Below are 19,179 nucleotides of genomic sequence, written 5' to 3' on the forward strand. Positions count from 1 at the left end.
TAGGCGGCTGTCGAGAGCCGCGATCGATACACGCGGCACACGAGCTTTTTCAAAAGACCTCACCCTCGCTCTTTTTGTTGGAAGACCTCGAAAAATGTACTAGAATGTTGAGCGACGTCTATTAAGACGGTTGTGACTATGGATATTTCCGAGGAAAAACTGACCTTTAATACGAATGCAAGAGTGTGGGAGGTAATCGCTGAATTCCAGAATAAAATTCGTTGCGTAACTTCTCGTGTTAATATAAAGTAATCGAATTAAATAAAAAGGTGCATTTCCTTATCTTGTGACTAACGTCGCAATAAGCGAGCAGCTCCAATATGTCTTACTACACGTGTCCATTTTCACTGCACCGACTGCTAATACGTCTACTGTCACAGTGAAAATGGACACGCGTAGCAAGACATATTGAAACTGCCCGTTTACTGTCACGGTAACGGCCATACCTACTAACACACTCTACAAAGTACGTGATTAGAGACATCAAAAATTCATTTCGCAGTTCGATACTTTTGTTTGTTATTCGAAATATGTTGCTCGACGATGATTGATTGCGCGAATGTGCACGGTGAAACCGTGACACAGTAACACTAAAATTTTCGTTCAAGAACGTCTTGATTGCCGTATGATTAATTTGTCAGGTGCGTCAGAAGTAACTATTAACCGTAACAATATTAAAATCAATAAAGAAAATTAAAATATTGTGACGGTCATATTCAGCGGTGTTTGACTATACAAATTATAATTGGACTTCAAATTGAAACGTATTTAATAATCAAGCAGGTACCAAATTTGAACTGTTAGTACTTCACGAGTCAAAGTATTGCAAGGGGTTAAAAAAATGTGTGGTTACTGTTTAACGCATGCGCAGACGCGAGAACTTCGAACCTAGTGGTTGAGCGCGCAATCCTCGCGTTCTGATTGGACCGTGTTTTTCCTTAATAACTCAACAACGAAGCTTCGAATCCCATTTTTGCAAAGGAAGATCTTGTTCAGAATTATATCCCCCGAGACCTACAGCGACCTGTATACAAATAATTACAAGACAGTGTGAAATGCAAGAAAGATTCGGAGAGCGACATGTGCAGAGCGTTAAGCCCGATTTTCATAGACACACCCAGTATAGCTGCGGCCGTTTCCTCCGCGGATAACTGCAAAAACCGCGAAGAGAAGAAGGGAAGGAAGGGAAGAAGGCGACGGCGTAGCGAATTTAAAAGTCCGGCACGTGTTCCTGGCTGCTCGAGCAGAAGGATGCGAGAACACGAGGGACAAGAGGAACAGAAGCACAGGGAAAAAGGAGGAGGCGGTGGACGTCGTCGTCGTCGTGGCCAGGTATCATTTTCAGACCGGCCGAAAGCCGATACTCGAACCGAGGCCTGCACTCCGCTCTCGTTTTAATTACCATTTTTCTTCCTCTCCGATTTCTTCGCCACCTACCACGACCAACCAACCACTCTTCCACCGTTTTTATTCACTGTGGGAATTAAGGATATCGGTTTCGCCATCTGGCCGAAGAGACGCGAAAATCTGCCCCGATTGCAGCAAACGTACCGACGCAGCGCGTCCCGATAACGCCGCCGAGTTCGACTATTTTCAGACCGATGCGCGGAACACCGGCAGAAAGACGAGAGCCTTTCGCTGCATTTTTGCACACGATACTCCGCAACGTGACCTACGACACTCCGCCTTACGTTGCATTATATTATACAGCCGGGTTAAGCGTTTTTAGACGCTCGGAAGCCTTGCGAGACTGTTTTAGAGGTTAGGGTCGACGATCTTTGGATCGCCAAGTATTGGTAGGTCTTAGATAGTAGGAAAGGAAACATATCAAGTATATTCAACAATCTCTAACTTCCTATATACCCAAAATCAAAATCTATGTACAGATCTCCATTAGATCCCATGATTCCAAAATTACATACCCAGATTTCCACACAAGGTCTATGTCTTCGGTACTTCCTACACATGTCCTAAGTGTAGACGTTCCTAGATTGTAACATCGATCTCATATATCTTTCGCGGCAAGAATATGCATCGCTAAATCGTTACTGAGAACCACTGATGTTGAAGCTCAAGGTGAACGAGATTCAAAGTGGCAATGGTGAGCAGTGCGAAGGGAGAGACTCGAAGGGTCCAACGTCCCTAATGCCTGCGCTTTCGTTGCACACGCTAGATATGCCAGCCTGCCCTTCTCCTCTTTCACCAGCCTTCTTCGTTGCCACGTACTCGGTGTCTCGAATCGACGGCACCAAATATTTAGCTAGTGATTTGAAATCGATCATCGTACAGGGAAAATGTGTTCTTGTTCGAACCGTTTCTTGCTGGATAAATAAATACGGCATGTCGAGCTTTCTTTAACTTTCTGACAATACTCCGTTTACGTAACAGACGCATTCCTGAAGACATTACATAAGTCTTTTTCCATCGGTCGGAAGAAATATTCATCCCGGGTCGAAAAATACGAAACGCGTCTCTAGACCGGAATTATTTTTTCTACTCGCGTCTTACGTAAAGTCTAGTTTACGCAGGTCGGGATTCATGCGAGCCAAGAACACGTTCGTCACGTTCGCGAACACAAGAATTCGATACACTTTGATGGAAAACAAAGTGCTCGAAATAAAACATTTTGCATTTTTCTTCGTATGTCTGCTTCGTTTATGGATTTCAACCTTTTCCAAATATCTGTACGTTCTGATAGTCCTATCGAGTCTCCAGATGGAAGAGATGGAGATTTTAAAAGCTTAGAAGTAGCCTTAGGTCTCCAATGATTTCTAAATAGAATAGAATTCTAAATATTCCACGATGGAATAGAATATGTTAGTTTAGAGCGAGATGTACTGGAATACAGGAATTATACTTCGACAATATTCGTACATTGTACAAATACTGTTGGCCTACTACACGTGTAGTGCTCGTGTAACGTGCGTGTAGTAGGCGTATAACGCTTACGTAACGCTCGTGTGGCGGCCATCAAAATAAACACAAGGATGTTAGTAAACACGTATCCAAACTCGAATGTTTCCAAATCGTGAGACCTCGTTATCACAACCTCCACATTAGCAATTAGTTTCCTATTTTCGTATCGGTTAATCTTATCTGGCGATGCTATCGCCGTACGAAGGTCGGTACACCGCGAAAGAGAAAACCTCGTGTCCGATACGAGCCACGTCTAATTAACGAATAATCTGCATACAGGGAATTAACCAGCGAGATAAGGGAAACAATGTATCATCGCCGAGATAAATCGACAATTAAATAGAATTTAAACTCTTACGTGGTGCTTGATACTTTGAAAAAGGTTTTTCTCGCTATTCGAAAAGATTTTGTGTATTATTTTTAACGACCGTTCGAAACGAATACTGAACGAGTTCGAAATCCACGTTCATCGCCAGTTCCCGAGGAACCTTGGAGTCGATTTAAAAAGGAATCGCTCCTTTCAAAAGTTGCTCGAAGGCCGCATTGTCCGGCCGCGTTAAATTCCGGACGTCGAGATAGGTATTTTGAAAAATATTTGACACGCGAAGAGAGCACAGCCTCGAGACACTCTTCTCGCCAAACATAATATGGGAGCGTAAACTTCGAGCAGAAATATCTTGGACAATCCGGGACACGCGGCAAACTTGAATGGAGGAACGCGTTATTTTTCGGCGATGAATGAAGAGCAACGAGATTCGCAAGTTTCCGAGGAAGGCACCGGTTGCACGGTTTCCCCCAAGTATCTACAGGTTGCAGATTGGCCGCGTAAAACTGGAACGGTTCCAGCTACGAAAAAACCGGTCGACCGATAGAAAGAAATTAGAATTCGACGATGTGTAGCCGCGTGTCGAGACACGGCGACCCTTTCTGCGCTCGCAAACGGCCAATTTGTGCCCCAGGGCCGTGTGCCGCAGGAAATTGTAATTTATAGCGCAACCGTCCGACCTTACGCAAGCGTTGCCTGACACACTCGCGAAAAATCATTCTTCGCCTTTCTTCGATAGGACATTTTGCCGCGAATCGGTGTATGAACCATAAAGGCGATACGAAGAGGTGTATAACGCAAATGTTGTACAGGGTGATGCAGATGAAGATACGTGAGACAGGTTAACCCTTTGCGCTCGAGAGGTGACTCACAGTCACCATTATATTTAACACTAGATTTACGGACGTTTAATGGTCACTTTTATTTAAATTTATCTAAAGTAGAAAAATAAATAAATTGCAGATGATATGTGAACTGCCTAAAACATTGATTCTTTTGACGAAAGTTGACATTTTTACAAAAATTTCTTAATAAATTCTGTCATCTAAAATAGACCTATTATCCATCATTTTGACGGGTTCCGTAAATCTAGTGTTAATACAATAATTTTAAATAAGCATTTTTTAACTAATGACACGTGTGATGTATAAACATAGTGAAACAAACAATAGTGGCAATTATTAGTAAAGAAATAATAACCTCAAGAAAATTCATTTAATTTTTTAACTAAGTTTTAAACTTGCTGTTTGTAAACTACCTTCGAGTGCAAAGGAAAAATGTGAGCATCGAACGTGCAATTAAAACTAACGTATTATAGTCTGTCTGTGCTACAAAATTCTGAATAACACCCCCTAATAAGAGACAAACGTAAAGTGTAAAAAGCTAATCTTCATAAACAGAAGAATCTTCATAAAAATTTCGACATAAATCAATAAAGAGCCGATCTCGAATTTCGACTTTTCATCGGTGTTTCGGGGTCAGAGTGCATGACTCGAAGGATCTGGACTTGAAGGGAAGAAGGAGGCGGGGTAATACACGTTCCGTCGAATCGTCCTTGACCCTGAAGCCGAGCTGCATCCTGTCCCGTGCAGTTCGCGTAGGATCTGCGCCTGCGCGCCAACCATTTTCTTCCGTCCCTTTCTTCCCTTTCGCCCGGTGTCTTCTCCTTCTTCCCCTTTCACCCGGTTCCTTCTACCCTTCTCTCTCTGTTCCGCTCTCACCCTCCACCACTCGATCTTTACCGAGCATTTCGGGTAAACCGTGCTTCGCGATCGATTCCATTTTATTTCGTATTTTTTGTGGGTTACAGTGTTGGTGCCCCCTGAAGGTACTTCTGTTTGAAGCTTAGATAGTAAGTTAATTTGTGCGCAATGGAAATTTATTAAAAATTTTGACTATCCGTGATTCGATGATATTGTTCCTTCATAACATTTGTGCGCAATGGAAATTATCTTTATTATTTTGACTATCCGTGATTCGATATTGTTCCTTCATAACATTGACCTAAACATCTGTACCCGTATGTAATTAATCGAAGAACAACGTATAACATCGAATAAAAATGGAATAATTGTGTGAAGAAGTTCTAAGTGCAAAAATGGCGACAAAAGTAACGGGCGAATAAAACGGAGCCTTTTAACGTTGGAATACCGCGAGGCGGAAAGTCGACCGATCTCCGTAATTGAACGAGGCAACGAGCGCAGGGAACGCATTAAAATGCGAACGGCAGAAAGTACTTGGCCGGGGATCAAACTTGAAATAAATGAGAATGTCAATCACGATTAAATTCAGCAACTCACCGGAGCAGCAGAGTCGCTCGATAATCGAGGATGGAACTCGCGAACTCGCGACCACTCGGACGAAAACTGCCAGCTGCTCGACCAAACGCGATTCGAATCAAAGAATGAACGAGCAATCTGTTAACGCATTTTGCAGCCGGCAATTTTTTCTCGCTCCTCCAAAGCTCGAGGTCAATGCCATTAACATCTATCGATATCACGAGATTACGGATCGACGCTCTATCGTGTCGATAAAAAGATTCGATACGGGTAAACAGCTTCTCTGGTGATTTATGGCCGGGGATTTGAAAATGTACCATGTCAGAAATTTTTAACGGGGGATCCTGCTTTAGGAGCCCTAAAAAGAGCGTTTTTTTTTAGGGAATTTTTTTAGGATAGAAAAAAAAAGGTGACCCTAGTGAACTTTTTAGATTATTTTACTACATGTTTGAACTAAGAAAAACCAAAAAAATTGTGAAATTGTAAAATTTTCTCAGGTTTGAAGAAAATTTTCCTTTTTTTGAAAAAAAAAATTGTTTCAACTTGCTAAAAAAGTTGTTTAAAAATATTTTTCGTGATTTTTTTTGGTTCAAATAGAAGGGAAGACTATGAAAATTAGAATTCTCTTTGGTTTTTTAATTTCAGACGAAAATTACGAACTGCATCTTTCCCGCCGATTGGAGACTGCAATTGAAAGGCGTTGCACAGACGTGCATAAAAATCGGCTGCGTTTGAATATTTTTCTGTACAAAAATTCTTTTTTTCTTCTTCAAACATGTAGTAAAATAATCTAAAAAGTTCATTAGGGTCACCTTATTTTTTCTGTCCTAAAAAAATTCCCTAAAAAACGCTCTTTTTAGGGCTCCTAAAGCAGGATCCCCCCTTAAGATCAAATTTGAACATGCGTTGATATTTTATATTCGAAATATCGGTATCTAGAAATTTGAATGGCATTCGGTTTTGGAGAGTGCACGTGCCTATTCGCATTATGTTAAAAGGCTATCAGAAGTCCATAATCGTGGGCAGTTGGCGGTAAACAACGGACGTATGTCAATTTCGATCGAGTTTTCTCTGACGTTTCCCCGCCCTCTTTGTTTCTCGTTCTCCGCGATACTCGCGTATGCACTTCTCTTTATCTAACTTTCACATATTTTACGGGCTATCTTATCTTTCTATTGTTAACCACGTGATGATCACGTTACCGTAAATTCTCGACGTTCAATAACGCTTTCGAAAACAAGTGACGCGTTTTCAACGTTCGACTCTCGTGGCACAGAGTTCGAAACCGTTTCTTTACGAGCAGATAAACACGATCGATAAAACGTTTCCTTACGCGTTCCCTTTCGAAAATTACTGTGAAACGTTCGAAATTAATATCCAATAAGATATTTATGAATCTAGTGATATTGCGTATTACAATATTTACGAAGCTAATATTTCCAGCGAGATTATAACGTTCAATTCTACAGCAACTAATCCTGGATTACGGTAGTTGCGAATTCCAGAGAAATTAATACGAAAATGTGGATATAGAAGGGTGTAGAAACTTTTTACTGAATGGACATTGATTCACAGAACAATATTTAAACATTTAATTAATTTTTCAAAGGAAATTATACACTGTTGAAGCCTTGACCATGCTTTAACTGTTTTTAGAAAACCCTACATCCTTGGAAGTCATTGTCTAATTAGGGTTTGGAGCGAGTACTCCAGGTATAGACACATGTACTATCATTGCAGTTCTTTTCAGTTCTAACCGTGCACCCGTTTTGTTCTACTATAGGTTCCTTCATCGTTTATTTTTCCATTTATAAATATAATTATTGAACTGTATTTTATTTCACATAACCCCTGAACATACACGTTCAAGGGTAACATAAAACTGACTGAGAATTAACACTAAACCTACCGACATATAATGTGTACTTAATTTGAAATTAAAAATGAAATAAACAAACGATGAAACATAAATTAGTACATACATTTATTTTTTATCTTAATGAAAATCAATTCTGATTTCACGAAATATACTTCAATAAAAAGTGCCTTATAACAAGGAACTTGTGTAGCGGTCATTTGACCGGTTTGGTAGTTTTAGTGTTAAACGAACATTCACAGCAATGATGCATTCAACTTGCAACCCCCATTCGCTCACACTTCAAGGAATCATTAACGGGTTACAAACAATACGAAAGCAATAACTACAAGAGACAAATTCCAGTAAGAGTATAAGCTTGTAACCTAAAAATCGAAGATTCACAAAAAGAAAGTTCTGAATTGTAATAATAATCGATTAAAGGGTTTAAAACGTCTAAAACGTGCAATTCGCCCGGTATTTCCGTAGTGAATATTCATTCAACGATTTTCATCGAACGTAATACATCGCGTCGAGTATCGTGGCGTGTGGCAAATAATTAATTTAACATCGGGCCAACCGCGCAAATAACATCGATCGTTTATTCTTGGCCATATACGTTGTATACGTATGTAGGTACTTCATGTACACGTTTCAGAGCGGTGCATTTACACTGCTTCATCACCATGCTCCGCCTAAGTACATGCATTTATCAGATTTAAAAGATGCATACACTTATGTATGCGCTCACTTAATGCATGCAACCGTATCTGCCCAACGCGCCAAAATTACGAGACACGTAATAAATTTTACTCGTCTTCGGAATCATTACCTGATATAATAAAAATTTCTTGACTCATCGATCACCGATAAGATTCCGCGATCGTGATCAACTCTTCGGATGACCGTGAGAAATTTGTTTTCGAAGTTCGACAGAATCGAGGCCCGTTAAAAGAAACGGAATCTTAAATAATATCCGATTGTAACGTAGAGAGCATAACGAAGCGAATTCTGTCGTAAGATTATATAGGACACGGTACTTTCTCTCCATTCTTTTCCCAGCGCTTCTTTATCTTGAACGTTTTAGCAGAAGGAAGAGTTAAACACGATGTTTAATACTTTGAGTGTCACCCACGTTTTACTGACCCATTTTATAAAGTTATGTAATTACGATTCGACGAGAATCGTAAGATTTATAAAGCGGAAAATTTCGTTCATTATCTTGTTGTCAAAAATCGCACGGTTAAAAATTTCATTCATAAAGTTATGCAATTATTTCTATAACATTAAAGCCGATTAAAAAAGCGGAGATTAAAAAAGAGAAAGTAATTGTGAAAGAGCGAAATCGATCGAAGAGTGCACGGTCGTAAATAAGCAGAATATTGAATATCTTAGAGGGCAAAGGTTTCTCCCGATAAATCTTCGATTTATTCATCTCGATATATCGGGCCTGCAATTGTCCGAGGGAAAAAGAAATTCGGAGCGATTTCCGAACACTTATTTCTTTTGATCGGGGAAAAATGAGGCTGCAACCGGAAGTCGGGTGTAAAGCGCAGGAGCGGCACAAAGGGGAGGCCGCTTAAAAATTCAATGCATTTGAAATTGGTCAGGAATTGTCTGGTTGTCGTGTTTCCCCGTAGGTCCACTCGTCGCTTAATTTTCGCCCGTACGAATGATTTTTTTTTTCTTCCTCTTTTGCTCCGTTCACGCTATGCCGCGTTTTCTTGCCACCTTTCCGAGCCCATTAAAAACTGACGCGTTCTACTTCGCCAAGTTAAAGGAGACTAATAACCGTTATTTAAAGTTGCGTTTATTCGCCTGATACGTTGCTGTAATAAAAAAACACGTTTCGAAATTGGACTTGAATTTTGCACCGCGTGTTTGCAAGACCCGAGATAGGAGCAAAACGATAGCGGTCTGTTTGCTCTTTTTAAAAATCGCTACGTGTTTTTGACGATGGAAGTGGGCTCGATACGAGCTGTTATTTTAACCCTTTCAACCCAGAAAATTGCCGAGTCTCTTTTATCGCGCCTGTATTTATATCACCGTCGCGTTTTCATCTCGAAAATATCGTGCTTTTAAAAACTCCCGAAATTCTGATTTTCCCGAATTTTCAAATTTGATAGTAAACGAATAAACAAAGCTTAATTGGATAAACATTAAAAATGGTTAATAATCGACCGCGTCGGAAAATGTACCATTAAGAGGTAATTACAGCGGCAAGATAAATAAACGAAGATTCGAGACGAGAATCACGAACAATCGGGTAGGTAATAAAAGGGAGCGTAAATCGAGGATCGAAACGGGCCAGGGAACAGGCATTGTTCGTCAATCGTTGTAACGAGGATCCTTTCTGTGTCTGCAGGCTAATAAGCCCGCATTAGGCGTCGGTTAACTACAATTACGAACATTAGTGACTGTTTATCGTTATGCAACCACCGTGTCGATGCAGCAGGTAGGCATTAAGTTTATTAACAGCCGTTGTTCCTCTCTGAACGTGGTCACTGCGTGACCAGACAATCATCTTTGGGAATGTCTGGCTAATCGAGCAATTCTTTCGAGCGTATCATTTTTACATTCTGTTTTGCTGTACCTAAATAATCAGCCTCGACATGACATAACAAACACGATGTTTTAAAGAAAACGATCGCGGAAAGGAGGTACTCGTACCGTTGTTCCTAACCCACACCATCTCGCAAAGTAAACAGAACTCCGAAAACTAATATTACACGTCGAAAGGAATAATCGAATCGGAATCAAGGTCCCTGTTTAAGTATTCGTTTGAAAACAGCGAGCGAGCAGCGAGAACAATGAAGAACGTGGCGTGACGGTGCACGGGAAACGTCGATTAACAAATCACCGCGTTCCCGTGGAAAATTTGACCGCGGATTTATTTTAGACGCGGCGCAACGCGCCAAATTTAGGACAACGTGTCATTGGCCCTGTCGTTTGCGCGATCGCTGCGCGAGTTGCATACATATGCACCTGTGACGGCCCACTTTCCCAATGTCCTCGTCATACGGGCGAAATCAATCGCTAGTCCGAGAAGAAAACATTACGCGTTGTGTCCTTAACGCATCGAATACCATCCTGAAAATGAGCATGCACGGCACGTTGCAGCCATTCGCCGAGCAAACGTTTCTCTTACGTTCTTATATCGCCGCGCGTTATAGTGCTATGCATTGTGTATTGCAGTATGGGTTACATTACTGTGCGTTGCTCACCTATGCTGTATTACCACGCGTTATATTGTCACGCGTTATATTGCCACGCGCTGTATAACTATGGTTTAGACTCCCACACGTTGCTCACCTATATGCTGTATTACCACGCGTTGTATGGTCTCGCACTATATCGCCTCGTGTTATATTACAACGCGCTGTATGGTCTCGCACTATATCGCCTCGTGTTATATTACAACGCGCTGTATTACTATACTTTAGACTACCACACGTTGCTCATCTATATACTGAATTACCACGCGTTATATCGTCTCGCGTTATATTGCCTCGCGTTATATTACCACGCGTTATATTGCCACGCGTTATATCGCCACGCGTTATATTACAACGCGCTGTATTACTATACTTTAGACTACCACGCGTTATGTCGTCTCGCGTTATATTGCCTCGCGTTATATTACCACGCGTTATATTGCCACGCGTTATATTGCCACGCGTTATATTGCCACGCGTTATATTGCCACGCGTTATATTGCCACGCGTTATATTACAACGCGCTGTATTACTATACTTTAGACTACCACGCGTTATATCGTCTCGCGTTATATTGCCTCGCGTTATATTACCACGCGTTATATTGCCACGCGTTATATTGCCACGCGTTATATTGCCACGCGTTATATTGCCACGCGTTATATTGCCACGCGTTATATTACAACGCGCTGTATTACTATACTTTAGACTACCACGCGTTGTATCGTCTCGCGTTATATTGCCACGCGTTATATTACAACGCGTTGTATTACTATACTTTAGACTACCACACGTTGCTCATCTATATGCTGAATTACCACGCGTTATATCGTCTCGCATTATATTGCCACGTGTTATATTGCCACGCGTTATATTACCATGCGCAATATAGTTACAGATTAAACTACCACACGTTGCTCATCTATATGCTGAATTACCACGCGATATATCGTCTCGCGTTATATTGCCACGTGTTATATTGTCTCGCGTTATATTGCCACGTGTTATATTGTCTCGCGTTATATTGCCACACGCTGTATAGCTGCAGGTTAGACTACCATACGTTACTCACCTACACACTGAATCGCCACACGTTATATCGCCACGTACTGTATAACTATGTGTTAGACTTTCACGTGTTTTACAACGATCGCTTCACGCAATATATCATCGAGGTACTGCAGCGCGTAATATCATCGTGCGTTATATATAACGGCGTTATATCGCAACGCGCTATATATCACTGCGTGTTATACCGCTAGGATGTTGCCGATAAATAAACGATACGTTAATGAGCCATATATTTCGAGCAGAAATTACGGTGTTAATGGAAGTCTGTACGCGGTGACAATCGTTCCGAATCGAAGAAATTTCGTGATAACTTCAATGAAACGGAACGAATGGAATTGGACGGAGGCAGGAAACGAGAAAATGAAGATCCATGACAAAGAGTTCCGTTCGTATCGTTTCGTTAACACGCGGCAGACATCATGTAGTTATTCCGTATCAACGGAGCACGAATCTTTTCCAACGGAAGTTGACGTAACGAGATATCCGCACGAAGTCTCGCTTGTTCTCGGTTATTTCAACTTCATCTTCGGTCTTGATCGTTTCGAACGTATCGACAGAACGACGATATATAACTGGCAAGATTTATGATCCCTTTGACGAGTAACGTTTTTATACGCACCGACGGTTCTATAAAGCTCGGGAACAGCGATTCTTTATCGAAATTATGGAGCTAGTCCGTGCATCGCGCGTTATCGTAACTTTCATAATTATCAAATGTTTATAAACGTTAACAGAGACTATTTGTTGTTCGAGAGCGTGAATACCGTGCAATTTACTGAAATTAACATCGCGACCTCGAGTAATTTTCATGGAATACAAGCTGGCAATAAAAGTGTTAGAACGATGTTTGTTAAGGTCAAGAACCTCGAGTTCATCGAGCCGAGTATCATTATCTTTATCTTCTTTTTTAACAACCATCCACGATAAATACGCACTCACGATTCTTCGAGGTCCATAGACTCTGCTCGAACGATACGACGCATAAATTCGTAATTCGGTTATTCGTCTCCGACCGCTTTAACGATAAACGTTTCTGGAGCATCGACAAGATTACAGCGACGATCAGAGCCCGGTTCGACGGGGAAATATCGCGCGGGAGCATCTAGTATCGTTCGAGGATCAAAACGAAAATTTCCATTTGTATCCGAGCTTCCGGTCACTTCCGGAAACGGTGTTCTCTCGCACGGACAATCGTCGCGAGCCGCGTCCGTTATCGTTGTTGCCGGCGAAAACAAATGCAAATTCACCCTCCTGGTGAACACGACGCGCAGTTATTATAGCAATTAATTAAAATTCCTGCCATTATCCTGCGGGTCCTGGGCGCAGGCCTGAAACCGTGCGTGAACCGCGACGCGGTCACTTTGCATGCACCCTCGGCAAAGGCCTTCTGTCGTGTTCCTGATGACATACTATTGCGATTGGAAATTACCGTGCACGCATGTCACGCCGACAGCTCGAACGCTTTAAAACAACCACGCGTGCAAACCGAGTCCACCCTTCTCTCCTGGTAACAGGATAGACACCGCGTACACCGTTTTAACCTGTTAACCCCTTCGATCGTTCGACACAAATTTCTATACGTTACGACACAGATGTTAGGCTAATAACGAATACGCCAACGTAAAAATATCGCGCGAGATAAAACGTATTCTAGCAAATGGACCGTTACGCGCGTTCGCACACCGATCGCGTAGAAATTAGACGCGGCAAGAATTAATTAATTACGACGCAAGAACAGTTACGCTCGAATTCTAGTATACTACTCGTAAATGCCTAAACAATGTTTCGAAATATTTCGAATGGGTGTATAAAGAAGGCTTTGTATCACGAAACAGTTGTCCATTGCGGTGAACGTGAATCAGTCTCCGAGAGCGTGATTATTCGACCCATTTTGCTTGTAATTCTATCGAGTATAAAGACCGCTTCTATTTGAGGTTTAAAGAAACGTAAATCAAGAGCCGCAGTGAATGCGGATCGGTTTCCTAGAGTATGATTACCCGACCTGTTTCGCCCGGTAATTCCGCGGAGTCTCGAGAAAACGCGGGGAACCTGAGTCCTGACGTATTCTCGATCGATCGCGGAGAAATCTCGACCGATAATCGTACCTAAATGAACTTGAGTCCGCTTATTGGAAGACCCGATCTAGGTCTGGGTTACATGCAGACTTTCGATCGCTCTTGCTTAACAAATTATACCGACTTACAAACGATGCGATTCTGAGAACGGTTTAACAAATTGTCCACATTCGAGTAGTGATGTGTGCTCTTCAAGAATTAAATACATCCATACTTACATGGATGGGGCATAGGTTACGTAGGTTAGAACTGGACTCTGTGTCAGATTCACAAATACTATTCGAAGCATCTAGTGATATGCAACTTAGTAAAGAGACTCGCAAACTGTGGGTCGAGAAAGAATTTTGAGTACACGTGGGATATTTAACACTAAACCTACCGGCATTTAATGTGCACTTAACTTGAAATTAAAAATGAAGTTAAAGAATAAATAATCAAATGAAACATTAATTAGCGCACACATTTATTCTTTATCTTAATGAAAATCAATGTTGATTTGAAGGAATGTATTTTAACAAAATGTGCACCCTATAATAAGGTACTTGTGGATTTGGTAGTTTCAGTGTTAAAAAGATTGAAATTTTCAACCTCTTATTTTGCACAAGATCTTCGAGCAAGCAGCAGATTTCTATTTGGATCTAACATGTCTGAACTAGATCTGGGTCAGATTTCTATCCCCTCCTATTCTACTGCCAGTCTAAGTCCTCATCAATTTTTTCATGGACAAATTAACAAAGTTATTTCCACTTTCCACAGTTCAATTTCCATCAACTTATTTGCATTGCACATGATTGTTAACAACGATTTTAAGCATCCTACGATATTTTTGCGAACAAATTGTAGCCGAGCCGATTTCAATGCGCATTCGCTGGAATTCCATTTGGACCTAACGGAGCCGGTCTGGGCCAAATTCGATTACCAACGTCCCACCAGATAACTTATCCTAATCTACATTGCATATGATGCTATTCCAAGCAGCCCATATCGATATTTTCACGAACGAATCGTGAAATCCGACAAAGTTGCAACATTCGATTATACGCTGGGTAAATTTCTACTTGGACCTAATAGATCCGGACTGGGTTCTGGATTAAATTCAGTTTCCATCGTTCCTGTCTGATTACTTATCCTCTTCCACACCGAGTGATACCTCGTATCTACATTTTCCTTTATTAATAATCAGATGTAACAAAGTTTCAGGAACATGGTTAAATTTCCAGTTGAAGGATCGGTAAATCCGTTCCTGCTAAATCGAGCTTTTCTATCGGTATAGAGCTACCTCTGCTGCATACAGGTTCAACCTGTGGAGCATAGAGGACGGCCAAATCTTTATCCGACTTTTCGAGTTCGAACTTTTATACGCGTGTTAGGTTATAAAACGAAAACACCTCGAGTCTCAAAATAGGATACGATATTAAGAAAAATGTTCCGAAGGACTCTAAAATTGGGGTTACAAAATGTCCCAATCTTCGAAGTTCGAAATCCCGAAATCTCCAGATGCCAAGTTTTCGAAGTAGTAAAAATTCCCTGGTGGGGAGTCGATCCAGGCGAGAGAACCGGACAATACGATATCGATCGGAAGTGATCGATCGAAAACACTGGAAAAAGAAGACGGATCGAGTCCGTTGGTCGAAAAGCGAATTTCGCGATGCACGGTTCAAAAATAGCGAAATCGGCGCGGATGTTAAACGTTGCGAGGTCGACACGAAAGAGAGAGACGAAGAGAGAGAAGTCGGTGCTCGTGTGCCACGGATTCCATGAACGTCTCGTGGCCCGCGTTTCGTTATGTAACGTAACTACGTGGTGTAACGTGGGTCTTTGGTTGGCGATGTGGGCTTTTACATTGGCCGTTTCTGTGCCACGCACCACCTTCCCTACCTCCCGTCCATGGTTTCGTCGCTTGGGGACAAAAAAAATCGATAGACTCTCTCTCCCCACGGTTGGTACACTCTCACCCTCTCTCTGTTTCACCTCGTCTCTCTACCCTAACCCCTGCCCACTGCAAACCGTCTCTCTGTCCCTGTATGCTCTCTACCATGCAAACTTCTCGTTCTCTGGCTGTTCCTGGCAAAAAAGGTCTACCAGCCAACGACAAAGCCTCGATTTTTTACCTTTATACACGGTGTACCCACGCTACATCTGTAAAACACGGTTCAACAACTCGAATTACTCCAATATGAATCGTTCCTTCGAAATTCGTTAGAGATCGAGATTATCGTCATCGATTATTAACCCCTTCCCGTGCTTTGACGAGTCTCACTCGTGACGCACTCACAACTCAAATGTGATTAATGTTACTCAAATTTTGAATACTCTTCAACTTGAATTTTAGAATAATTTGCGTTGTCAAGGATCCCTGAATATAAAATACTTAGAACATTTTCATTTTCTTTGTTCGTTTTAATGTTATAGTCCTGAATGGTTAGTCTTGACCGACGCACCTCACAAATAAATGGCACGGCAAGGGGTTATAGAGTCCTTGTCCCAGATAGAAACCCATTTCACCTCTAGTAGAAATTTCAAAATTACATTTCTTGCAACTTGAAATCTGAAGGATTTTTAAACGAACTAGTCGAACAGAGATATGATGCAAGGCTTAAGGTATATGCAAAGTTAAATAGCCGTTTTTCATCCAATACCGTTTCATCGGAAAGGATGATCTCTACGCGATCAAGGGAATCAAAGATGAGATCAAATACTTGGAAGAGAAAAAGGGTGAGGGTAAATGCTAGCACAGTTTAATGGGTATCCTTTCGATCGAAATTGTTTCTGCTCTTTGCCCAGTAACCGCACCGTTTATCGAATGTTTGTTTCCCTTTGCCCCCAAGTTAGTTGGCTAAGCACGTTCGTGGCTTCTGTTTCTAATTCGAGGAGAACGAAGACGTGGACCGCGCTCGGGAATCTTGCTCATACCTGACCAGCTTCGGGGAACGAGTTTCAAACAAATTTTTCGGCGTATCTCTGTTTGTTTAACTCCTTATGACACTCGTGACGCGATTTACAATTCAAACGCTATCTAATTTCTCGACTTCTGCTATTCTGAATACTATTATCTCTTTGCGGCACAAGATTTCAGATCAAAAATAGAGCCATGTTGCACAGGGGTGAAATGAAACAAAATTGGTGTATTTTTATTAATAAAGGTATAACGTCATGTGATGTTATGTTATTATTTTGCTAACACATTTGTGACATTGCTTGAAGACATTACCAACTTAAATAAAAGTATGCACGTGCAGTTATTGAAAGATTTCGAGATGGGAAGTGTAGCACCATGCTGTACATCAAAAAGGTAGACACTTTTAATCCCACCGCACCCCAAAGAGTTATGCGAGCTCCGAATTTGTAACTTTCTCAAAATAATATTCCAAAATCTGAGGACAAAGTCCTAGAAAGGGCATCTCACAAATCAGCCTAGTTTCAGCCAGCCATTCTGAGGACAAAGTCCTAGAAAGGGGTTTCATCTCGCAAATCAGCCTAGTTTCAGCAGCCATTTATTTCCAAAAATTCCAGACTCTGAATTCCGAGTGGAAAATATTTAGCGAATCCCTCAATTACCCGAAACCCGAGAAAATTCTTCGCCGCAAACAATTCGGTCCCCGTCATGAAGGTCTCGACCGCGGCTCCTAAACGAGTAACAAATCAAAAGTTTCTCGTTTTCGTGGTGACTATCTGGTAAACCGTTTCTCCTTTATGTACATACAACATGAAAAGAGCAAGAACGGTATGGCTTGCGACTACTATAAATCACGTCGACAATCGGGGTTAGTACAGGCACCCTTGGAAACCTGTTCCACCAGAACGGACCATCTCCGTCGGCCATTGTACCGCCCGGCTCTCCATTTCGAACTTTCCTGACCCGTTGTACAAAAGGGTCGGACTCTAATCACACGTATCACGCATGTTAATTAACAACACCGAACCCTTTTGTACGCGGCGAGCAACGACGCGAGATAAGCGTGAATTGCTTTCAATTTAACACGCGAAGGACGATCGTTTGTCCACGGAGATCGCGACACCACCTTCTACTTCTCTTCGCCTCTGTTAAACGAGCTTTTGTTGTTGTAAACAACGCCTCGTTCGCAAACGGATCTCTTCGGGGGATTTCTACGAGTACAAACTGTTTACGCTTAGGAAAATTTTATTCGAACATCTCCTGGTCGAACGGAGTGCAATAAATAAGGTTGCAGGGGTTGTTAACCTCTTGCAGTACTTTCACGAGTCTGACGCACTCGCATAAATACGCTTTTGGAATTATTTGCGTAGTTAATTTATAACAAATTTACATAAGACTTTTGTTTTAATATTGTAGTTCTGAGACGCCTAATAAATCATAGTAAAATACGGTTAAGTATTTTGAATTTATTGTTTGAAAGCACTTAGTGTCGAATCTCGTAAATCGACACTTGAGTGAGAAAAATGTGAGTGCAAAATTAATCGTTGAGTGGACTCATCGTGCAAAGGTTAAATATGTTTATTCGCGTGGTCACGTTTAAAAAAATGAACGTTCGCGTAACTGTAAAATAAAATCTGAGTACGGAGGAGTTTAACGTGTTCCACGCACGCCACGTTCTCTAATTGTAGAAGAAAAAAACAAAACGAGAGGTCGTTGAATAGGATTAAGTTAATGAGATAAATGAAGTACTCACCTATTTTTCTCCAGCTCGTTATGAGTCGTCCTGCAATGGATAAAGAACGTTCTTGTTAGACTTCAAAGTGCTGAAATTGTTTGCTTTGCGACGTCGAAGAAAAAAAGGAGTAAAAATAAGGGGGAAACAGAACGTGGTTCGAAGCACGGATGAAAATTAAAACTGTCGGAGGGAAATAAAGCGTTCCATTACACGTGAAAGCTTTCTTTTAAACCAAGAACCAAATTAAAAAAGGGGGACTTTTTCTAATTAATTGTACACCGAAAATACGCTGCAGCTAAAAATTCCCATGTTTTCATCGTTGAAGGATTTTTTTTGAATCGGGTTTATAGTTACACAGATAGTTTGAACAGGAATTTCTGTAAAAGCGACTTGAAATCGAAACTGCAAAACGAGACTGTGCACCGATAAATTCGCTCGCAGCGAAGGACGCGTATAATAAACACGGATGAAAATTTATCAAACCGTATCAAAAGTTATCAAACTTTTGCAACGTTGCTTTATAAACGATACTGTATCGGTCGATTCGCGGGAACGTTTCAAGTTGGTCCTGACAGTTGTAGCTTTCAAAGCTTGAAAATAAAAAGAATGAAAAGAAAGCGCGTTACAAATGACTCTTGCATATTTTTGAATGCGAAATAGTTGTCGATATTATTTTTGCTACCGCATGAATATTAACGGTACGTTTGTCTAGGCTTTAATGATTACTCATGCTGTATATCTTTAACGGAGACAATTTCTAGTCTCGTGAGTCATCGTAATTAGCTTGAAACTAAATGGAAAAGAGCAAGGAT

The 19,179-nt window shown here is 41.2% G+C and overlaps 1 protein-coding gene across 6 annotated transcripts in view; it reads right to left on the reverse strand.

The window, feature by feature from the left end:
• Window positions 1-19,179, reverse strand: part of Mxd (MAX dimerization protein) — a 143,848-nt gene that overhangs the window by 115,160 nt on the left and 9,509 nt on the right. For 5 of the 6 annotated variants that reach the window (XM_076538821.1, XM_076538817.1, XM_076538818.1 and 2 more), the window contains one exon: window positions 18,386-18,415. The exons of the other annotated variant lie outside the window; for it this stretch is intronic. In XM_076538821.1, the coding sequence (XP_076394936.1) occupies window positions 18,386-18,415 (30 nt within the window). The remainder of the gene's footprint in view (window positions 1-18,385; window positions 18,416-19,179) is intronic. 6 annotated transcript variants of the gene reach the window in all.

Source organism: Megachile rotundata, chromosome 13 (assembly GCF_050947335.1).
Source record: "Megachile rotundata isolate GNS110a chromosome 13, iyMegRotu1, whole genome shotgun sequence".
NCBI lineage: Eukaryota > Metazoa > Arthropoda > Insecta > Hymenoptera > Megachilidae > Megachile > Megachile rotundata.